General features: G+C 42.3%; 2 protein-coding genes and 1 long non-coding RNA gene across 9 annotated transcripts; 1 reads left to right on the top strand and 2 right to left on the bottom strand.

The window, feature by feature from the left end:
- The first annotated feature begins 14,109 nt into the window (after positions 1-14,109).
- Positions 14,110-18,364, top strand: LOC123443836. Of its 7 annotated transcripts, none has more exons than XR_006630837.1 (5): positions 14,117-14,991; positions 15,584-15,667; positions 16,516-16,755; positions 17,170-17,310; positions 17,888-17,948. It is a non-coding gene; the product is annotated as an uncharacterized LOC123443836 (long non-coding RNA). The 7 variants fall into 7 exon arrangements; XR_006630834.1 differs by having other exon boundaries at positions 17,885-17,948; XR_006630832.1 differs by having other exon boundaries at positions 14,110-14,991; positions 15,067-15,667; positions 16,516-17,310; positions 17,877-18,364.
- Positions 18,365-22,007: 3,643 nt separating this feature from the next.
- On the bottom strand, positions 22,008-22,340 carry LOC123439941 (calcium-transporting ATPase 1, endoplasmic reticulum-type-like). Its single transcript, XM_045116553.1, has one exon. The coding sequence runs from the start codon at positions 22,338-22,340 to the stop codon at positions 22,008-22,010; it is 333 nt and encodes a 110-aa protein (XP_044972488.1).
- Positions 22,341-22,421: 81 nt separating this feature from the next.
- LOC123441753 (calcium-transporting ATPase 1, endoplasmic reticulum-type-like) lies at positions 22,422-24,126 on the bottom strand. The gene is made up of 2 exons (XM_045118008.1): positions 24,064-24,126; positions 22,422-22,904 (listed from the first exon to the last, which is right to left on the bottom strand). The coding sequence occupies exons 1-2, from the start codon at positions 24,124-24,126 to the stop codon at positions 22,422-22,424; spliced, it is 546 nt and encodes a 181-aa protein (XP_044973943.1).
- Between the last annotated feature and the right edge of the window lie 292 nt (positions 24,127-24,418).

The following is a 24,418-nucleotide window of genomic DNA, read 5'->3' as shown; positions in this document are numbered from 1 at the left end:
GCAACAGTGGGATGTAGTTGATCCTGGGTTCAAACTGTGTGCTCCAGTTCAAAACAGGCCCCCTGGTAGACCTAGAAAAACCAAGATTAGGGCAAAGTCAGAAGGAAAAGGACTTGGGGGTAGGAGAAAGAAATGTCCTAGATGTGGCAGACTTGATCACCATGGCAATAAGTGCAAAGAGTCAATTGACCCAGCTTTTGGAGAAGAGGATGAGCACTGGGGTGCTGACAATGCACCTCAACACAATGATGTACTATCTGATACATATGAACATGCAGCAACAAATGAGGATGATGCAGTAGAAGAAACAGAAGAACAAGCAGATCCTAAAGATGATGCACCAGTTCCTGTAAGTGATGCACCAACTATAGCAAGTGTTGCAGGAACTACTGTGAGGTAACCTGCTATTATAACTACAACTAATTGATTTATCTATCAAATTACTTCATTATTAACTAATAAAAGCTTGTGTTGTTACTTTTTAGCCCAAGGAAAAATTACAAAAGGCCAGCAAAAAGAGGTGACAACCCACTTTCAGCAAAGAATAAGTTGAAAGGCGATACGCTCACGACAGGTGGTTCTGTAACTCGAAGTAACCAGCTTAGCAGGTATGCCTCTCCTAAGAAGGTGGCAGCTGATGCTAGGAGCACTAGGAGCAAGTCCAGGCTCTCTTCTAATCCTGCATGCAACACTAGGAGCAAGAGGGGAAACTTGTTGTGGTCATGTCATTTGCGTCATGTTCGAACTATGCAGTAGAAGCTTTGAACCATCTGTTTGTTTGAACTATTTAGTTGATGTTGTTGTGTGAACTATGTAATGGATCATGTTTTGTCATGTTACTGTTGAACCTATGTACAAGTATCTTAAGTGATGTTGCTCGTAGTCATACCTTGTTGTTGATCTTGGCATTTTGTTGGTATTATTTGGAATTGATCCTGGTCATAACTTCTTGTTGTTCATCATTGATGTTGATCCTATTATACACTGTTGGTATCTTGAGTGACCACAATGATGCATTATCATTGATCATTGATGTTGTCAATCACTTCATCCGGCACGTATCATTGATCATGTTTCGTTGGGACCATTTGATCAGCGAGTAATATGGATTGGAGAGGTACAAACAAAAACAACAAGATAGAGAGAGATCACAAGATCCAACTAATGCTTTTCAATTACTTTGTCTTCCAAAATATGCATAGCATCAAAGTTACACAACCAGGAACAGCTCACATCATGAAAAAGTTCACAACATCAAGCTAATTTCTACTCAGTGCCAAACTAGCTTATTCTCACTGACTAATATGCATTCTTTGAACCAAACAAATATGATAGAATGCATATGCCAACAATTATCGTCAGAAATACCCATGTTTCCATCTGATCATTCTTCTTCTGCAACTGTAACTTTAACTTCTTCTTTTTCTCTCTTAGATGTGTCACCCTGTTCTCTAAATGATGAGCTTTGATCCAACTTGCTTCTAGTCCATCATGTAGTGTCTCAAATGCACGCCCAACAAGATCTGGAGGAGTAGGGTCAACCAAACAGCCCATTCACATACATCAGGAAGCTGCAACATAAAAAATATCATCAAAATGTGATCTTGGCACCAATTAGTTGCAAAGCAGATACAATCTACCAAATTACATCAAGTGGGCATCCAAGAAAACGTCTCCCCATGCTTGCTGCTCCCCAGGCGACACGACGAGCAGGAACGAGCCCGTGCCTCGGGCACCGATGCTTGGAAAGCTTCTCAAGGCCGCAATAACTCGGATCCGACATGTACAACTCGGAGGAGAACTACACTATGCCGACCCCATCGACCTACGAGAGAGCAAATCCCCAATTTTAGCTTAAACCCTAACGAGAAATCCGCGGGCGCACACAAATCAGAGAAGAATAACTTACCTCCATGGCGACAGAACGATGCCGTTTGTGCGTCACCAGTGAATCAACTTCCTCCAACCCGTGCGTGGTCGCAACGTAGAAGAAACAGAGTGAGCGAGTGGATAATGTTTTGATGCGGGCCCACATGTAAGAACCAGGGGCCAAAATGTCCAACAGACGCCCAGTTAGCGGTCAAAGGCCATTGACCCGACGAAAACAGACCGGAGGGGGATTTCTATAAGGTCCACAAACGGAAGAGGGTTTTTTTTAGCATACCTGAAAATTAGGGGCAAATCCCACGTGGTGGCTCAAGTTAGGGGGAGAAATGTAATTGACCCTTGAAAATTGATGATGTTGCTTTGAATGGTGCATTTAGAACACACAAAAAGTCTGGAGTTCAAATAAGTTAAAAAAATGGAACCCCTTTGTAATAGATGAGTTTTCGTATGAAATCGTGATGCTTCGAAAGAGATTGTCCATTTTGTACACGAAGTGCATCCAGTTTTTGCCACAACCCTCTCAACTTTTTAGAACATGTTATGTGGGTGAAATGATGATACCATGCCAACTTTCAACCTTTTCACGGTTCATTTGTAGTGCTTTTCAATTTAAGGGTCATTTAGCTCAAAAAAATCACTACATGCATGAAAAATACCAAATGAAGTTAGAAATAGTTAAAAATTGATGATGTGTCTTTGAATGGTGCATTTTGAACACACAAAAAGTCTAGAGTTTAAATAAGTTCAAAAAAAGAAAACCCTTTGTAACAGATGAGTTTTCGTATGAAACCGTGATACTTCAAAAGAGATTGTCCGTTTTGTACCTGAAGTGCATCTAGTTTTTGACGCAACCCTCTCAACTTTTTAGCACATGCTATGTGGGTGAAATGATGATACCATGCCAACTTTCAACATTTTCAAAGTTCATTTGCAGTGCTTTTCAATTTAAGGGTCATTTAGCTCACAAAAATCAGTAAATGCATGAAAAATACCAAATGAAGTCAGAAATAGTTGAAAATTGATGATGTGTCTTTGAATGGTGCATTTTGAACACACAAAAAATCTGGAGTTCAAATAAGTTCAAAAAAAATGAAATCCCATTGTAACAGATGAGTTTTCGTATGAAATAGTGATACTTCGAAGGAGATTGTCCGTTTTGTACACGAAGTGCATCCAGTTTTTGCTGCAATCCTCTCAACTTTTTAGCACATGCTATGTGGGTGAAATGATGATACCATGCCAACTTTCAACATTTTCAAAGTTCATTTGCAGTGCTTTTCAATTTAAGGGTCATTTAGCTCAATGTTTTTTTAGTAAATACATGAAACATACCTAATGCAGTCATAAATAGTTGAAAATTGATGATGTGTTTTTGAATGGTGCATTTTGAACACACAAAAAGTCTGGAGTTCAAATAAATTCAAAAAAATGAAATCCCTTTGTAACTGATGAGTTTTCGTATGAAACCCTAATACTTCGAAAGAGATTGTTTGTTTTGTACACGATGTGCATCCAGTTTTTGCCGCAACCCTCTCTACTTTTTAGCACATGCTATGTGCGTGAAATGATTATACCATGCCAACTTCCAACATTTTCAGAGTTCATTTGTAGTGCATTTCAATTTAAGGGTCATTTAGCTCAAAACAAAAATCAGTAAATGTATGAAAAATATCAAATGGGCCGACGGACCTTTGTCCCGGTTCTAGCCACCAAGCGGTACGAAAGTACTCTTCTTCCCGCCCTTTTGGGCAACCGGAAGTGCGGATTTGGTCCCGGTTAGTGCCACCAACCGAAACCAAAGGTTTCGCATATAGTGTGGGAGTTGTCCAAATTGACCTTTAGTCCCGGTTGCTGTACAACCCGGGACTAAAGGTATGCTTTGGTCCCGGTTTGAGCCACCAACCAGAACAAAGGTGATCGTATATTGCGGGAGTTGTCCAAATTTCCACCAACTTCCATCCCCCCGTTCTCTCTTTGTCGCCGTCGCACCCGCGCCCGTCGCCGCCGGCCCACACCTCCTCCACGAGCCCGTCGTTGCCCCGATCCCATCACCCTCATCGTCGCCCCCGAGCCCATCGTCGTCGCCGTCGTCCCCGAGCCCATCGTCATCCCCAAGCCCATCATCGTCGTCATCGTCCTCGAGCCCATCCTCGTCCCCGAGAACATCATCGTCGTCGTCATCCCCGAGCCCATCGCTATTGTCGTCGCCACCGAGCCCATTGTCGTCGTCGTGCATCGCCGCCCGTTGTCGCCGTCGCTGTAGCCCCCGAGCCCATCGTCGTCGTCGTCGTTGCCCGTCGTCGTTCCGAAGCCCGCTGTCGTCGCCCGTCGACGCACCGGTAGCACGTCTATCGATCTCTCCATCTCCCTATTTGTGAATCCTTGTGTGTGAGAAGGCGTAGTATAATTGCGAATCCATGTGTGTGTATTACAGTCATATTAGAATATGTTGGGTACATTTCTGAACTCCCCAATGTGACACAAGTTATAAAAATTATAAAAATATTTTGATTAGATTCAGTTTCAATAGCAAATAGAGTTATAAAAAATATAAAAATATTTAGATTAAATTAAGTTACAAATTAAGTTTTATTTTAATATTTGGGATTATGTATAAAGGGCTTCCCCCACTTCGTAATATTTACAACAACAATGGATATTCCAAGAGACATGGAAAAAGAACAAATTTTGGGGGATATAATCCACGGCGACGGTAGTAATGTCGAATTTTTGCTCAGCGACAACGGTGACTACCGAATCCCGGAGGAAGGACATTATCATGATGGTTTCGGTGATCAAATAATGGAGGAGGAAGGACATTATCATGATGGCTTTGGTGACTACCGAATCCCGGAGGAAGGAGACCATGATGACGGCTCCGGTGACCGAATGGAGGAGGGAGCTATTGAAAAGTCCGGATCGAGCCAAACTTCGGTAACGAGACGAGGCCCGACAAGAAAGTTGGGCAAGGATCAAAAGTTCACGATCACAAACCTGTCGAACGATGGCCGACCAATTGAACCCAAGCGGATCAGGGACGCATTTTCTACTCAGCGCGGAGCTATTGTCAGAGACAGCATCCCGATAAGCATGAAGCAATGGAATAAGCCTAAGGGCGACAACGTCCCTGAAGGTGATTATGTCACCGATAGGCTAAAAGATGATCTTTGGACCGCGTTGAAGGAAAATTTCACCCTACCACCAGAAGAAGATCCGAATAAGCCAGTTATAGAGCCACTAGTCAAGGCGTGTGCTCTTAAGAAGATGGCAAACTATTCAGGAGGTGGAAGAAAGAGTTGAAATCAAAGTATGTCAACAAAGGGAAGACTCCAGAATTCGTTGGCCGATTTGAGAAGATGAGAGATCACTGGCCCGCATTTGTGGCCTACAAGTCATCGGACAAGAGTAAGGAAATGTCAGAGAGAAACAAGAACAATGCTTCAAAAAAGCAGTATCACCATCACACGAGGTCAGGTGGCTACCTCAAAGGCCGTCCGTTGTGGGACAAAGCTGAGAATGACCTCATTGCTAAAGGGGCCCAACCATAGACATGGAACTGGCCCGACCGTTACAGGAATTGGTTCTTCGGAGTTGGCGGAACTTTGGACCCTGAAATAGGGGAGTGTCGTTGGACGGACGAGCAACTTGCAACACCCATCAACAAGCTTCAGGAGTGTATCACCGCATCGCAGGAAGGGGCGTTCTTTCCCGAAAGAGAGAAGGACGAGCTGACTGAGGCCCTAGGGAATGTTGAGCACCCTGGACGAACACGAGGCACACCAGGCTCCGTTCCGTGGAAGGTTGGGTTTCCCGACGCAGCCGGTTACAGAAGCCAAGCGAGAAATAGGAAAGCGGAGCTGAGCGACATGTAGAAGATCAATGCAAGACTACAAATTCTAGAGGAACTTGAGAGCCAGCGAGCTGTCGAACAACCATCTCAGCGGCACGAAACTACCCGAGAATTTACCCCGCCATCTCAGCGAAGAAGCAGCGTGGCTTCCACGGAGGTCGTTCAGCCTGACTTCACGGCTCCTAGCTACCCCGTGGATACTATCACGGAGTCTCAACCTTGCGAGCTTTTGACAAAATGCCGGAACCTCACTTTCAAGGCTGCTATCGGCGTTGTTGCACCTCCTCAATCCAACAGAACTTTTCATTGTTGTCCGATTCCACGTGGCTATGCTATTGTGATGGTGGATGAACTAAAGGAGGATTTTGAGCAGCTCGAGCTTGACCACGCTATAGGTGAAGATGAGAATAAGCTAGTGCATGCTTTGAGGCGTACATGTCTATGGTCGAAGGAGTACATCAAGCTTCCAAACTAGACGCCTCCTCCTCCTCCTCTCGCGAGTGATCAGGGCACTCCTCATCCTCCTCCGGCGGCTGATTAGGGCACTCCTCATCCTCCTTCGGTGAATGATCAGGGCACTCCGGCTCCTCCGACGCGTGAGGGGACTCCGCGCTCTTCTTCGGCTCCTCCTCCGGCGCATGAGGGCACTCCGCCTCCTTCTTCGACTCCTCCTCCGGCGCGACGAATCAGTCCGCCTCCTTCTTCGGCTCCTCTTCCGGCGCGTCGGAGCAGTCCGCCTCCTTCGACTCCTCCTCCGATGCGTCAGAGCAGTCCGCCTCCTTCTTCGACTCCTCCTCCGGCACGTCGGAGCAGTCCGCCTCCTTCTTCGGCTCCTCCTCCGGTGCGTCGGAGCACTTCGCCTCCTTCTTCGGCTCCTCCTCCAGCGCGTCGGAGCAGTCCTCCTCCTCCGGCTCCTCCTCAGGTGCGTCATAGCAGTCCTCCTCCTTCGGCTCCTCCTCAGGTGTGTCGGAGCAGTCCTCCTCCTTAGGCTCCTCCTCAAGCGCGTCGGAGCAGTCCGCCTCCTACGCAACGGCAGAAGACAGACGTCGTCGCTGCTCCGCCAAAAATTACACAAGTAAGAAAGATGACGCCTCCTCCTCCTTCTCTCAAGCGGAAGACAGACTCTGCCGCCGCTCTGGCGGCTAGCAGTGATGCAATCTTAGCAAAACGAATAAGTGGGAAAACAATTCCCTAGCTCGGCCAACAGAAGAAGCAATCGTGCCCCCCGCTCAAGGTGTCTAGCGATATCATCGTCGCTAATGATTCGGGGTTGTTGCCCGGTACCAATCCTGGTGATTACGTGAACGATTCAGTGATTTTTGAGATAGTTGAGGTAACAAATGAATAAACATATGAATACGTGCTCGGGAAGCCTCTCGTCAAACCTGGTCATCCCCCTCTAACACCGAGGATGCACGAATTGCATGAGTGGTACATGAACATCTTCAGGGAGAAAACGTCTATGTATATGAGAGTGAAAAAATATCACGGTTTCATTGGAGCTAAAGTGCTGCTTGTTGAATTTGAGGAGTTATTTCAGTTATACAATGAACTGGCCCTCGACAAACAACTCCTGACTTCCTGCTGTTTGTAAGTATTACTTCTATAGTCAAGTCTCTAGCTCAGCTCGTTCATTGCATGTATCTATAATTATCCTCACTATATATATTATGTAGATTGAAGATCGTCGAATTAAAGAAAGCAGGAATCTTCGACGTTGGGTTCATTAGCCTAGAATCGGTAAATATATTGTCGGTACGAAATGAAACCAAAGAGACCGATGTTAAGTTGCTAAATTTGTTGCTTGCCAATCAAAACAAAAGGAAAATACTCTTTCCTTACAACTTCAAGTGAGTGTTGTTGTCTTCTCTGTATACTCGGTTTCTCTTACTCGAGGTTAATTAGTAAATGTAATTGATGAGTTATATATGTGTGCACAGTTACCACTTTATTCTGCTATCCTTAAGCTTGACGTGGCAAAAGTAATTGTCTTAGACTCGAGACGTAAAGATCCTGAGGATTATGCGGACATGACAGCAATGCTCAAGAAGTAAGTTCACTCAATACCGGGACCATACCGGCATGCAACTTTCGTTAATTTCCTGATATCAAGTAATCAATTTATTTGCCTGGCAGGGTTTGGAAGAAGTTCACGAATAAGGTTCGTGGTATACCCAAAGAGTTGCAATTTACGCACCCCCCTAGTAAGTAGTACTAGCTAGTTTCGCGCATCTCTAATTGATTCAAATTTTCATCAATATATCATTACCATGCTTGCTTATCAGTTTGATTGAACTCTATACCTTCTCGTAAAGTGCTTGTACCAGGTAGTTGGGACTGAAAAATGTTCATACTACGTATGCGTGTTCATTCGCCTCTTGACCTCTGGGCGGGGCATCTCTGACGAACAATTTGAAGTACGTAAATAATATTCACAATTTTATTTTATATATTACCATCAATTGTGTTGAGTTTTATTCATATATATGCATGTATTGACCCCCTTCTTTAAATTAGATCTGGAAGAAGCGGGATGAACCCCTATCAGATGATGGCATACGAGCAATTCAAGAGGAATTGGCGGGATTCTTTCTTGACCACGTCATACCTAAAGACGGAGAATACCATGTGAGCTATTTGTGAATGGATCTTAGGTAGATGATGTTAGGCATTGTAAAAGATGTTAAGTATTGTACATGGTTTCCTTCATTTTCTTATTAGCTAGCGTCATGTTCTCTCTATATGTATAGTAGCTAGCTTCGACCAAGCACGAAGAAAGAGAGGACACTTCTCTATATTAGGTAGCTAATACAATATGAAACCATTAACTTAACCCTCCACCCCCCCCCCCCCCCCCCGCGTTCAAAAAAAACCCCAGCTCCGGCTAGATTCTGACGCGTGGATGCCATGTTGTCCCGGCTGGTATGGCCAACCGGGAATAAAGGCCCTGCTGTCCGGGCTCCCCGCAGCGGCCACGTGGAGATCTTTCGGTCCCGGTTCGCAAGCCAACCGAGACTAAAGGTTTTGGGCTTTAGTCCCGACCATTTAATCCCGGTTCAAGAACTCATCTGTTACAAATCGGGCAATCTCTTTCGAAGTATCATGGTTTCTTACGAAAACTTTTCCGTTACAAAAGGGATTTCATTTTTTAAAACTTATTTGAACTCCAGACTATTTGTGTGTTCAAAATGCACCATTCAAGGCCACATCATCAATTTTCAACTATTTCTAACTTCATTTGGTATTTTTCATGCATTTACTGATTTTTTTTAGCTAAACGACCTTTAAATTGAAAAGCACTACAAATGAACTCTGAGTAGGACGAAAGTTGGCATGGTATCATCATTTCACCCACATAGCATGTGCTAAAAAGTTGAGAGGGTTGCGGGAAAAACTGGATGCACTTCGTGTACAAATCGGACAATCTCTTTCGAAGTATGAGGGTTTCATACGAAAACTCATCTCTTACAACACGATATCATTTTTTGGAATTATTTGAACTCCAGACTTTTTGTATGTTCAAAATGCACCATTCAAAGCCACATCATTAATTTTCAACTATTTCTGACTTCATTTGGTATTTTTCATGCATTTATTGATTTTTTGAGCTAAATGACATAGAAATTGAAAAGCAATAACAAATGAACTCTGAATCGGTTGAAATTTGGCATGGTATCATCATTTCACCCACATAGCATGTGCTAAAAAGTTGAGAGGGTTGCGGAAAAAACTGGATGCACTTCGTGTACAAATCGGACAATCTCTTTTGAAGTACCATGGTTTCATACGAAAACTCATGTGTTACAAAGGGATTTCATTTTTTTAAAATTATTTGAACTAAAGACTTTTTGTGTGTTCAAAATGCACCATTCAAAGACACATTATCAATTTTCAACTATTTCTGACTTCATTTGGTATTTTTCATGCATTTATTGATTTTTTGAGCTAAATGACCCTTAAATTGAAAAGCACTACAAATGAACTCTGGATAGGTTGAAAGTTGGCATGGTATCATCATTTCACCCACATAGCATGTGCTAAAAAGTTGAGTGGGTTGCGGCAAAAACTGGATGCACTTCGTGTACAAATCGGACAATCTCTTTCGAAATATCATGGTTTCATACAAAAACTCATGTGTTACAAAGGGATTTCATTTTTGAACTTATTTTAACTAAGGACTTTTTGTGTGTTCAAAATGCAACCATTCAAAGCCACATCATCAATTTTCAACTATTTCTAACTGTTTTCATGCTTTTACTGATTTTTGGAGCTAAATGACCCATAAATTGAAAAGCACTACAAATGAACTCTGAATAGATTGAAAGTTGGCATGGTATGATCATTTCACCCACATAGAATTTTGTGTTTGCGCCAAATAAGACCTTTGGGATGGTCTACGGTGTTCGCAATTTAATTTTGCTGAAAAAACAGAAACTTTCAACCTGAGTCCAGGAATTTTTTAAATTCACTGGAACGTGCTTTTGATCTCAATGTTTTACACAAGATTCGTATACAATTTGCCCATATTGTCTTAATTTTTCATAATTTTTGGAGTTACATAAGTATTCGAATTATACAGATTACTTCCGACTATTCTGTTTTTGACAGATTCTGTTTTCTTTGTGTTGCTTGCTTATATCGATGTATCTATGGGTTGTATCGGGGGGGGGGGTATGAACCATGGAGAAGTTTGAATATTGTAAATATTACACCAATATGAATAAAGAATTAGTTCACAACAATACCTAAAGTGATGATGAATAAAGAAAGGTCTAAACCATTCAAATTTGGAAACTATATAATGGCACAAACAGAAACTAGATATATATAAATTGGTCCAAGCAGTACATAATAATACATGCAAGCAGTACATAATAATAGCTAGCATACATATATATATATAAGTGTTCGCCGTTGTGAACACTAGTCGTCTGAATCTGAATCTGAATCTGAATGTCCCAAAGCTAGTGGTGCGAGGTGACGCTGGCCATAGTTCACGATTCTAATCTTGCGGTACAACTCGTATGCAATGTATGCATCTCTTTGCTGCATACCGAATGTTGATAGGGTCAAGTGGGGTCTTCCCCCAATTTCTGTGTTGAGACTTCTGGAATGAAGTCTTCATATCATGGTACTTCTCGTCGATCAAGGCGACTGCCATATCAGCCATCGAAGTCCTCTCAGATTGAAGCTGGAATAGGCCTTGGATATCAATGTGGCACTCAGCTGGTATCTCAATACCAAAGCTGTGCCTCATATTCGGCCTGTCATTCATTATGTCAACGCTAGCGAAACGTATGCCGCTGCGAAGGAAGTCCATGAGTTCTGGATGATGCTTGTCACTATTGCAACATCAACAAATTAAAATGGAACAAATGTTACATACTGCTGCAACAAGGAAAAATGTTTCACTACAACTAAAGAGAAATTTATCATAACGATTCAAATGGAACATATTGCTATTCTATGCAATTTTCATATCCTATGAATTGATCTTTATAGGATTCCAGTATTGTAACATATTGCTATCCGATGCAATTTTCATATCCTATGAATTGATTAAGAAACCCTCAATTAACTATCCAATGGAACATATAAATAAACTTCATATTGCTATCCAATGGAACCTAGAGAGATCAGTATATGCAATTTTCATAACCTTTGGATCAAAGAAAGCCTCAAAACTTACCAATGAAAAATTGTTTCACTACAACTAAAGAGAAATTAATCTTTATAGGATTCCAATATTGTAACATATTGCTATCCTATGCAATTTTCATATCCTATGAATTGATCAAGAAACCCTCAATTAACTATATATCAAATGGAACATATATAGAAACTGCATATTGCTATCCAATGGAAGCTAGGGAGATCAATATATGCAATTTTCATAACCTTGGATCAAAGAAAGCCTCAAAACTTACCAGTAGAAAATTGTTTCACTACAACTAACTAAAGAGAAGTTGGTCTTTATAGGATTCCAATGTTGTAACACATATTGCTATCCTATGCAATTTTCATATCCTATGAATTGATTAAGAAACCCTAAATTAATTATCCAATGGAACGTATATAGAAACTCCATATTTCTATCAAATGGAACCTAGAGAAGATCAATACATGCAATTTTCATAACCTTGGATCAAAGAAAGACTCAAAACTTACCTCGCCCATTGGAAGATCAAGACATGTTGTTTGAAACACAGTTGGATGACGACAACACCTTGTTGGTCGGCCGTGTACTCCAAATCAAGCCCCAAGAACGCCTCATGCTCCGGCGCGGCGTCAACCCACGCCTTGAACCGTCCAAGAAATTGGCACCGTCGTGCTCTCGTTCGTGTACCGACCCTAAGTTCGGTCATGCCATGTGCGCGCACCATTCCGGTTTCATATGTCATGGTGGAAGAAGAATGGAAGAAGATAGGGGAAGAAGAGAGGAAGAAGAAGAACAAAGGATAACGCTAGAGGAGAAGAACAGAGAATGGCGATAGACTCTGCTTCGGTTACAGTTTTCATCGCTGAAAACGATGCGGGAGGGCAAACCATTTGGACCTTTAGTACCGGGTTGGACGAAAAACTGGCACTAAAGGGGTGATTCGAAGGGCCGCCACCCTAGTTTGATCCACCAACCGGGACTAAAGGAGGATATGAATGGTTGTACGAACGTCCGCCACCACACCTTAGTCCCGGTTTGATCCACCAGCCGGGAAAAAATGGGATACGAACGGTTGCCGGCCTATTATTCCCGGTTCTTGACTGGAACCGAGACAAAAGGGGTGAGACGAACTGGGACCAATGGCCTACGATGCTCGGTCGGTGCCATGGCCTCATGAACCGGGACCAATGTCACCATAGGTCCCGGTTCGTATGTGAACCGGGGCTAATAGGATTTCAGGACCTGGACCAAAGCCCTCTTTTCTACTAGTGAAGTATGGGATAATCAAGAGATCCCCCTAAATTTGTGCACTATTTTGAGGATCATGGGTCACTTTTCCATGTCATATACATATTTGTGGAGCGCATAAAAGATTTGAGTTAAATACAATGCACAACACAAGCATACAAGTGATTTATCATAACATATATCAAAGTGATAGGAAATGGTAGGATCAACCATAAAACGCATTATCAATAACAACATAGTTATAAAATATGATACGAGAAAAAGTGCAAGACCAAAATTATCAAAAGAGCAACTCAAAGAAGCAACTCTCTATCTCTCTAAGCCCTATGATATATATAATTACCCCACTTTGGTAACAAGTTACCAACAAGAACAAACCATACATAACTAAAGGTTGCTCTGGGGTGGATCTCCTCCACGTGGCGATGAAGTAGCCGCTCCGGTGGTGGTCGAAGGAGTCGAAAGAAGAGTGTCAACGAATGCTTCTGCACATGTCCTCTATGCTGGTGGATTCAAAACTGGAGGTGTTGAAGGAGGAGCTGAAGAAGTCACAACTGGTGCAGACATTGAGGTGTGGGTGATCAAGAATATATACCTTACTCCCAAGCTTGGAGTTGACCAGCATCTAAATGTATGGGGCATCTCCATAGGACCTCTTCTAGCCAGTAGTTGTCCTCTTGATGGTCTCAACAATGAGATCCATCGCACTGATCCTGGTGTGTCTATAAACATGGTGCAACATATTTATGGATTATCCTCGGATCATCTTGTCATATCGTGATTTGAGCATGAATATGTACCTCAGAATGGCACTGGAGGTGGTAGAGGCGAAGTTGTCCATGTCTTTCATTGAGGTGGTGATTATCATTTTTGGTGGCGTAGACTTTGACGACCCGACTACGAACGTGTGAGGATATCGCGCCTTAGCAATCGTTAAACCAACTCCGAGAGGTTCTTAACCATGCTGGAGCATGATCAACCTAACCATAAAGTTATATTTCCTGCACGCAAACGAAGAACACGCAATAAACTGCAATTGCAATCTGGATATTGCGAATATAACACTACAGGAATCAGCTATTTTGCCGACATGAATCCTCTTTGCCGTCAGCCTTTTATCGGGGCAGACGGCAAAGGTCTTTTTGCCGTCTACCAACTGACGGCAAAACGAAACTCTCGGCAAAGATTTCAAAAGACAGACGGCAAAAGAGGCTTGACGACAAAGACTTCTTTGACGTCATGATTTAGGTACGCTGACGGCAAAAATAATGGTTTGCCGTCTGCTTTCCTAGCCGTTGACGGCAAACATGAGCTATAGACGGAAACTAAACGGGGCAAGACTTTTGCCGTTTGTCGTCCACGCACCTCACGGCAAAGACATCTTCTTTGCCGTCTCACGTGTCCCAGCTCACGGCAAAGACCCTGTGAACAATTAAAGAAAACCTCCACGCTCTCACGAGAGAATAAAAAAGGAAGTAAATAAACAAAGGAAAACTTCCACCCGGCCGCGTCGAAGACACTCTCCCCGCAGCCACATCTGCTCTGCCCCCTCCCACGACCTAGGGTTAGCCGTCGCCGCCGATGACTCTATCGGTGAGCTCCGGCAGCCATGGCCTGCGCACGGGACGTTGCCGAGCTCACGTAGACATGCTGCGTTGATCCCTCCGCCCAGATCCGTCCATCCCTGCCTACAATGCTCGTGCCCAATCCACTCCCCGCGGTTAGGGTTTGGGGTGCGACCTCGTCTCCGCCACCTGCGTGCCTCTGGCGAGCTCCGTTGGCCATGGCCGACGCGCAGGACGCTGCCGAGGTCACCTCGTCGTGCTGTGTTGATCCATCCGAGCAGATCCATCCCTCCACGCCTCCAACGCTCATGCCCAATCCATCCGCAGTTAGGGTTTGGGGCACGGCCTCGTCTCCGCCACCGGCGGTCTTCTACGTCGCTTGATTTGGGAAGAAAATTTCATTTTTCCATTGTACAATTTCTGAACTGAATGGTTTGTTTTTAGGGGCATCAGTTTGGTCTATTCCGTGACCAGACAAAATGAGTAGAAGGGGATGAGGATGGAGTAGAAGGTGTAAAAGGACGAGAAAGACGAGAAACGGGCAAGGGAGGTGGGGCGATCTGCATGCCTATGGAGATCTAAATGTTTCTTGTTTAATCCTTTTTTATGTTGCATGCTCTCTGATTTTAGAGTAGATTGCTTTACAGCATGTTGAATAGATTTGGGCATGTTCATTTTTCTATGGTGACTTGGGTTTGACCAGAGAAAAGAGGAACGCTTTCTTAGAGAGCAAATCTATGGTGCAACCGTCGTCCAGGTCCATCAAATCAGCAGCAGCTTGGGTCTGTCATCTCTCTCTCTGCTCATCCTATGTTGTGGTACAAAAGAAATTCAGACTCGAACACTTGTAGTAGCAGGTCTGAAGGTGCGCCTCATGTTTAGCTAAAAATAGTTAAGTGTGCAATATGCATTATTAGTGGAGGTAAAGCATTTCCGACCATGTGCAATTACACAACTATGAATTCTCCTCTAGACACGTGATTGAAAATCTACCATCATAGTATATTGTTCCATGTCAATCAGTATATGTCACCGTCCACATTATTCACTTCAGTTCTGCATGGTCATGCACAAACATACATAATATATTTGTGTATATGAACTGAACTTGTACTTAGGTACAAATTCAGAAATCAACACTTGTAGTAGCACCAGATCTGAAGGCGCAGCTCATGTTTTTTGCTTAAATAGTCAAGTGTGTGATATGTTATTAGGTATGCACAAAACGTCTTTTAATAGTGTAAAGAGGGTGTATGTGTTATATTACCAATAGGTCAATGTTTTGCTCCCCCTCCCCTGCTTTGTTCGATTTGGTAGCCCTGATGCATAAGCGATCATGGCTTGGTTCCCTCATGCACTTTCTAATGCGTGCAGGTGGCGGTGCAGGACACAGCCACCTTGTGATTCTTCTTCCACTCCGATGAATCCAGTCGTTCTTCTTCCTCTCAGGCATATATGGTAAGCAACCAACTGTTCGCTCATGCTAACGCTTGTGCTCTGCGCGTGTCCACGACCATGGAGCCCTATTGCTTGAGAAATTATGTGCTGGCCATGGTGATTTCTAGTGTTTATGATGCAGAGTGCATGCTGTCATATTTGTTGAGTTCATTCAAGTAGGAGCAGAGATTACTAATTTTGTCATTTAGATTTCTCGTTTAGTGATGCCAAGTATTGAATGGGTATTGGATTTACATGTAGCAGGGACAAATAATTTTTTCCAGATAATTATTGTTTGAGCATGTTTACTTGGGCCGCTTAATTTTATCTTGATTGGTAAAACGTCACATGTTTCTTTTGCAAGATATAAACATGTCTTAATTGTTGAGCTTGTAGGTTGTTATATAATACCTATTGCTGCCTTTGCTAGATATGAGTGAGATGTACCAAATGCTCCAGGTCCAGTCTTGGGTATGCTATTAATGGTGATGGTTGTTAGTAGAAAAGTACTCATCACGATGGAACTACTATCCTGTGTGTCTGTCCCTTCAAAATATAAAACCCCAATGAGGCCCCACAAATAGTCAACTTATAAATGATTTCCTGTTTTTCTTTAGTGTAATCCTATACAGAATTAATATTCAATTTGTGGTAATCGAGCTTACCAAGCAGGTGTCTTACTTGTGAGAGTTCAGTTGACACTAATATTTATGTTAGAAACTACTCCCTCTAGTGATCTAAACGTCCTCATATTTCTTTACACAGGGGGTACTATTTTTGATCCTGTAGCAGTAAGGATTAGTTTCCCAGCATCTTTGTCTTGTGATTATTAGTGAGAAACTGACTTGGTTCTTTCAATATTATTACAGGAGAGCATATCTACAGAAGAGAAAAAACTCGATGGAAATCATGGTCATTACAGGCCCATAGAACTTGTTACGCTCCAGGGGCACCAAGAGTTGGTTGTGCAAAGCTTGTTTTTGGGTTTGTTCATTTTTCTAAGAAAGCGTTCTTTTTTCTCTTTACAACAGATAAAAATTGGTGACTTGCTTTCTAAGGAAGCGTTCCTTTTACTATTCATTTCATCACAGATTTGGTAGCACTTTTAGGTTGGTGCCGTTGAACAAGCTATTAAATTTATCCTATACTGTAAGAAAAAAAAGTGAACTCTTTTTTATACTGTTGTTTCTCATGGTCCGCAATGAATGTTCGCGTTGATTCTTTGCCATGTTATCTCATGCGTAGGACTTGAGCATCTGGAAGAGTGAACTTGTTTACAAACATGATATGTATTGCATCATCCCTTTGTGCAATATTTTACTATTTCCTTGATATTCAATGACACGGTTGTACCGAAGCCGTACAAATCAATGTGAATGAGCTCTGTTATATATTACCAGTCTGTACATATTTGAATGTGCTTTTGATGGGCGCACACATGTGCTAATTTTGTTTTTAAATTGATTACATTACTTGTGTATCTTCTCTTTAGTTGCATCTCATTTTTACATTACATTTAGTAGGAGGTGTTGCATACTCTATTTGGAGGAGTCTGAAGAAAATGGTTCATCTTGCTGCACAACCCATCAGATAAAGAAAATGGTTCATCTTGCTGCACAACCCATCAGATAAAAGTATACAAGCAATGAGCGTACCACTCAGAGGTGCTTCTTTCTCTACTCCTATCTATTTATAAATAGAAATCTCTATCCTTTCCAAGTGTTGTAATCTGCTATGTTTATTTAACATGAGTTGAAAAGCTATAATATCAATCTAGGATTGTCACAACTCAGGAGATACTATTTTTATCTATTGCTCAACAATGATTTTATTTAATTATAAGGTGTGCATTTCATAGGAAATAATCTCTTTCTTCTACAAACCAGTTGCATTCCGTATCTCAGAACATGTAAATGTGCGTGAAAACTTGAGTAGAATTTTATGTTGGCAAACATATACAATCAATTTATTGCTTTCAAGTCAATACGGTTTACCTTCAGTATGTGTAGTATCACTATCTATCTTTGCCTTACAATGTTTGGAAGGAAATATCCGGTGAAGTGTTTACATGTACATATTGGTGCATAAACACCTACCAGTACAGTACAGATTTCAGTCATTAATTCATCACATGTGTTCACATGCAGTTTATGTAGATAAATATATATGCCTTGCAGTTTTATCATGTGCATGCCATTCAACTAACTTGCCCTTTTCCATGCGGATGGAGACATGAAGTAGGAGGACGAGCAGCTGCTGTAAATCACTACAAGGAATATGCTAATACACAACGTTATATTTTCGTCGCTACATCGTCACGGTTTTTAGTTTACAACGATCTTACGACGAAAAACCAAGCGTCGAAAACAGAGCGTCAGAAATGAACAACATCGACGTTTTGATCGAAATCGTCGTAACTTTTACGATGATTCCTGGATCGTCGTAACCTTTACGACGATCTTAAATTATCATTGGCAATCTAACCCAGTCCTACGTGGCAAAATTACGATGAAATCAAAACGTCAAGGTTGAAATCAGTCCAACCCATTTCAATTGATCACATGGGCTGATTTTATTTTCTTGAGCTTTTTTTTATTGGGCTTCTTTTTGGCCCTTAACCTATTTACAACCACTTTAATATATATTTTTTAAATTCTTTTTGTATCCTTATAATTTGGGTCCCGGCCTTTTATTGCTCAAATACATTTGGTCCAGTTTCAATTTTGGCCTTTTTTCATTTTTAAATTCAACAACTTTTCGTTCCAGAACTTGGTTTTTTTCTATTTGTTGGGCCTTTTCAACCTAATTATTTGTTCAATATTAAATCCAATACTATTTTATATTCAAATCAAGAAAACTTCAAGTTAAATTAAAATCATCCATCATATAACATCACATAATACATTTTCCAAGTTTACATAACACAATAACTCATCTCATGAATACATTTCCTTACACAGAAATATAGTAAGAACAGACAGAATTTTACAATAAAACAATGGCACATCTGTTAACAATGTAGTTCATTCCATTCTTCTATGAGACATAGGTTCAGAAATTTTTATGTTGTGTTGATTTGAATGTCTCAAGTAGGCATCATCGACATCTTCTCACCACTTTCCTAGCAACACAGAAAGAGACAAAACAAAAAAACATTAGACCGTAATATTGCCTACAAAGCAAAAATACCATGGAAACAACGACATACTTTTTCTGTGGACTACTGTTTACATAGCCTACTATGAATCTTTAAGTTTTTACCTCAATTATTAACTACAGTTTACATTGCCTACTATTAATCTTTAATTAAAATGATATGCTGCAATAGCACTCAAACTTCAATAGCAGTTTAATCAGGTATCAGGACATACCTTCTGATTTATAGATTAGTGCACCATTGACAGTAATCAGGATGTGAGGGTCAGCAGGATTAATAGCAGTACATCTAGCATATAGAATCAGTACCGATAAGCATATAGAATCAGTACCGTTAAGGCCTGATAAAAAGAAATAGATACCAGAGGCATATTAAATGAAATATACTAGAGGCATGAAAATAGAGGAAGTGGAACCTTACCAGGAAACTATAAACATCGATTGCAATATACTGATACAAGTTCTTTCCAAGAAACGGAGACAAGAAAGCATAGACTGCTATACACAGCAAGAAGAACACTGTTATAGCAACCACCTGCCGAAAAAAACACCATTCAAAGTTTATAGAAGAAGAAAGAGCGTTTAGTATATCAAACCATCGACCGAACGGCTGACAAGAAAATACAAGTCACAACCAACCAAACATAACCTGAACCGAGCACTGACAAACACCACTAGGGCTAAAACTAGACAAAACAAAAACAGCCCAGGGAGGAGCCAGTAGCTAGCGTCAGCTTTAATCTGAGTTATGAGTAATGATCTGGGGAGTCAAGATGGAATGTACTTGTTATAAAAAATCAAACAGCTTGTAGTGGCAGCAGCATAGAAGGAAGTGTAAATCCAACCTAGACGCCAGAACTTGAGCAAAAAAGCAAGACCGAAACCTCCACCAAAAACTGAAAGCGAACTAAGGACTCCTAACCCTAGGTTTGTCATAAACAATAAGCATTTGAAGTCATAAAACCGTCAAATTTACATGTATTTTTTTTAATTATTTACACAAGTTAACCAGTTAACCAGGCTTGCTCAGATATGGAAGATCTCTTGTAAAGTACAAGATCAAAGATAAAAAAGCCTTTGCCTATTTTCTTGATCTTTTAAACTACCATCTTTAAATTAATGAGGAAGGAGAGGTAAGACGATCAGTTCAGATGAAGGTAAAGTGGCAAACAGGGTGGTTTCGTCTGTACATGTACCAAAGAGCCATAAGTAACTGTATTTTCTAAGTAAAGAGACGATCAGTCCATTTGGATGTCAAAAATGGAACGTCCCTAGGGAATGGAACAGCTCCAAGCAAAATGAACGGGTAAAGAGGACAATGTTTAGATCAATGAGATTTATTCATCTTATCCTTATCACTTAGGATATTTTAAAGAGCATTGAAACTAGTAATAGGCTTCAATCTCATTAAGATGAAATAATTACTCAAACAAAAGGATCGCATTATAATTCACTATCACATAATGCAGAACTAAAGACAGATGTGAGTACATCAAAATCTTGATATCCACACCCATGAAAAAAAGTTGACAGAACCAGCAACTGATCCGCAATAAATACCATGATCATCATCACAATAATCAGTGTGGGGATCGGGAAACTAGCACCAAGTAGAACCTTGACTAATAAACAGCGATCCATAAATATACTTGCAAATGAGAAACTGTAAATGTGCCATATACATTAACTTAAGCCAGTCAGGATTTGGAAGTTAGAACACCTGTTTCTCACTTCACCACTGTTGAACAACGACAATTAACACAAATTAGCACAAATCGACATTACATCTAGCTACTGCTGGGAATCCGACCACCAACCCACCAAACGACTCAAATCTACCACCCCAAATCCTGAACAGAGCAGGAAATCCAACGGATCTCCGAAGAGGCGGCCTAGACGCCGGATCCATCCATCGCACGACGGGCCCAAGAAACCGTCTATTCACCTCAGAGGTCAGAGGAGCAGGGCAAACAGAAGCACCCAAACCGACGCGAGGCTGACAGGGGCCCTTTCTTTACCTCCGGAGAGGCCGCTCCTGCCGGCGGGGAAGGGCTTGACCTCGCCATCGGACTCCTCGTCCACGAACCCCTCGAACATCAATCAGCAGCAGCACATGAACAACATAAGCAATCAGCAGAGGCAGAGCACAGCAGCAGCAGCAACAATAAGCAATTAGCAGCAGCATCACATAAACATCAATCAGCAGCAGCAGCACATGAACAACGTAAGCAATCAGCAGAGGCAGAGCACAGCAGCAGCAGCACTTGACGAGCAACAACAGGCCAGCAACTCAACAACAAATCAAAGCAGAAGAGATGAAAGAGGTCTAGGTTACCTTGGTCGCCGTTGGAAGGAGAGGCTGCTGCAGTTCAGGACTTGCTCCGGTGAGAGGCTATCAAGCACGCCTTCGGGTAGTTCCCTGAACCAGGCCTGAATAGAATTGGACAACATGATTAACCCCTATGTTTTCGCCGGGCAGAGGTACCAAATGTGTGAAAACCCAAAACATATATAATTTGAAGAGCTAAGGGTGTGAGGGAATTGATTGTAATTATGTCATCAGTATCAGAGTAGCATTATTTTCTGTCAGAAAAGAAGTTCATTAGGATGCAAAATTTAAGAATGGCCGACTGTGTGTGTGGTATTAGACTCTTGGGACTTGGACCCTTAAATCTTAATGAGGCATTTTTATTTTGCAAATTAAAAGTAGAGAATTACCAATAGTAATATGCGTTCAATGATTACTAAAAACAGTACTCTGAAATATTCTAAGGAACCCAATCATGCAGAAATTTATGTTCTGGACAAAACACTTCAAGCATTACCGCATCTTCTATTTCATTCACAAGAAGTGTCAGCAACAAATTTGGGAGTTCCATTACTTCAGCTAGTAGAAGCCTAGAAGGTATATTATTTCTGAAGCATGATATCACATTGTACTAAATTATAAACCCATTCAAGTAAGTAAATATTCTGCATGTCCATTATACGAGTTATTTGCATAGAAGGCACGAACAAATTATAAACCATAGAAATGAATCCTACATTCAGGTACGTCACTTCTGGTTGGCACTGCAATCTGCAGTAGAACTACTTTGTATTCATAATCCAATTCCTTGTTTTCTACAAGAAATTTATCAAAGGCCAACACCTTTTGCAGGAATCCTTTAATCATGTCTAGCCGGTCCACACCAAGTATTACCTATCACATTAGCAAACAAAAACGATTGCTTAGATGTAGATGGATGCATGGATGGATGTAGATTGATGGATGGATGTTCCTGGGCACCCATCCGTCGAGCTCGAAGGTCAAGAAGTACTTGACCTTAATGAGCCACACGAGGATGCATATGAGGCCGATGATCATGGTGAGCGCCTCGCCGAACTTGTTGAGCTTCTTTTTGAGCGGCGTGTCGTCGTCCTCCTGCAAGGCCTCGTGGATCTGCGAGTGGATCTTGCCAATCTCGGTGGCCATCCCGGTATGCACGACGAGGCAGACGGCGCTGCCATTGACGACGATGGTGCCCGCGAACACCATGCAGTCCTTGGCCTGGATGTCGGCATCGTCGGCCGGCACGGCGTGGGCCGTCTTGTTGACGGAGTTGGTCTCGCCGGTGAGCTACCCCTGCTCGACGCGGAGGTTCGACGAGATGAGCCTGAGGACGCGCATGTCGGCGGGGACCTTGTCCCCTACGCGGACCATGACGACGTCCCCCAGGACGAGGTCGCGCGCGGGGAGGGCGGGCGCCCACTCGGCGTCGCGGAGCACGGCGGCGTGGTCGGACTGGATCTGGCACAGTGCCTCGAGCGCCTTCTCGGCGTTGGTCTCCTGCATGACCCCGACGGCGGCGTTGACGACGAGGATGAGGAAGATGACGAGCGGCTCGACGAAGGCCGAGAGCGTGAGCGCGCCGGCCGACGAGGAGAGCGCGAGCGCGAACGAGACGGCGTCGGCGGTGAGAGGGATGCACACCAGCGTGTCCTCGAACTGCTGCGCCACGAGCTGCAGCACCGAGTGCCCCGGGTGGTCGAGCAGCTCGTTGGGCCCGTGCGCGCGCCGTCGCGCTGCCGCCTCCGACGAGGACAACCCGCGGTCCCTGTCCTGAAACGAGGTGGTGGGGATCGGGAGGGGGGCGGGGACGGGGAGGAGGTGGCAGCGACGGCGAGGAGATGGGGACTAGGGAGGAAGGGTGGGATGGGGGGATCTGACCTAGGGTTTGGGTTGCTTTTTTTAGTTTTTTTTTCTGTAGATAGATGGATGGATGGATGTGGGATAAAGAGATGGATGGATGGATGGATGGGCGCCATGTCATCGATCCGTGGGAAGGGTTTTGATTGGTTCGGAAAATCAGCGATTTAAAATACTCCCTTCGTCCCAAAATAACTGTCTCAACTTTGTACAAGCTCTAGTACAAACTTGTACTAAGCTTGAGACACTTATTTTGGGATGGAGGGGGTAGTTTGCAAATACTAAAAATAGAGGAATCTATGTTTTGGGCACATAGATGATGTGGAAAAAATTCAACTCATCAAGATATTCCTATCTAGTACCTCCTTCACAAAGCTATTAGCTGAATACAAACTTTGGAAATTTGATGAGAAAGATTTACTAGGCAAATCCTTAAGAAAGTTTTCATGAGACAATGATTTGGATAGGAAAGAGTGCCCTCAAAATATGAGGGTAATCAAAGAAATAGAAATAGCACTTCCTTCACAAAGTGCTATTCTAAACAGAATAGGAAAATGAATATTGTTGAATTGTTTTTGAACTATGGAAGAAAAGGTTTTCACATATTTGAGAAATATATGATCCAAAGTATTTATGAGAATTTTTCGAGAATTTTTGAAATGACAGAATAGTAGGTTACTTCACAAACTAGCATGAGGTGGGATAGAATGGACCCATGAGTGACATGTTAACATAGTTAGAACATGTTACAACATTTTTATAATCATCATAAAAGTTATGACGATCTCATCTTATGTGGTTACGACGTTTTTGACTCACATCGTCGTAATTTATATGTAGATTTGATCCCCTCAAATGGTTTATGACGATCTCGGATGAAATCGTCATAGATTTATGACGAATTCATTAACGACATCTTAAAAAACGTCATGTATGAGCATATTTCTTGTAGTGAATAAGCCTGATGATGGAGGGGGGCGGGAGGCAATGGTAATGATGCTTATGACATGACCACAACCTAGACTTGTTGGCATTTAGAGGTGGCAAACAGAGGCGACGCGCAGATAGCAACCTGGACCACCAGCCTCCCTTGCCTTTTTGGTTTTGCTTGTGGTTGCTGCATCATCGGCGGCATCGCGAATCAGTATGTAGTGCGCTTCTGGAGTTGGGGTATGTACTATAGTGTCCATGCAGTAGGTTAGGTGTTGTTGTTTCTAGATTCAATGATGTGTTTTGCCTTACGTGGAGGCCAACCTTTGTGATCTTATTTGTCGACACTTGTTATATTGATGTGGTATGGTGTGTGCTTTATGTGTATATATATATATATGAATGTGTTATGGACTATATTGTTATATTGTCTATTTATGTTATATTGTCTATTTCTGCTATTATATTGTTTATTTATATTGTTATACTGTCTATTA

This window comes from Hordeum vulgare, chromosome 3H, assembly GCF_904849725.1.
Source record: "Hordeum vulgare subsp. vulgare chromosome 3H, MorexV3_pseudomolecules_assembly, whole genome shotgun sequence".
NCBI classification, from domain to species: domain Eukaryota; kingdom Viridiplantae; phylum Streptophyta; class Magnoliopsida; order Poales; family Poaceae; genus Hordeum; species Hordeum vulgare.
The sequence above is the reverse complement of the archived record's forward strand: the minus strand, read 5'-3'. Positions and strand labels throughout refer to the sequence as shown.

Bases quoted from the DNA above. Each gene is read 5' to 3' on its own strand.
- LOC123439941 (XM_045116553.1), bottom strand. From the start codon at position 22,340: ATGGTGTTCGCGGGCACCATCGTCGTCAATGGCAGCGCCGTCTGCCTC.
- LOC123441753 (XM_045118008.1), bottom strand. From the start codon at position 24,126: ATGCCGCCGATGATGCAGCAACCACAAGCAAAACCAAAAAGGCAAGGG. The intron at 22,905-24,063 runs GTTGCTATCTGC...ACCTCGTTTCAG, and splicing joins AAGGGAGGCTGGTGGTCCAG to GACAGGGACCGCGGGTTGTC.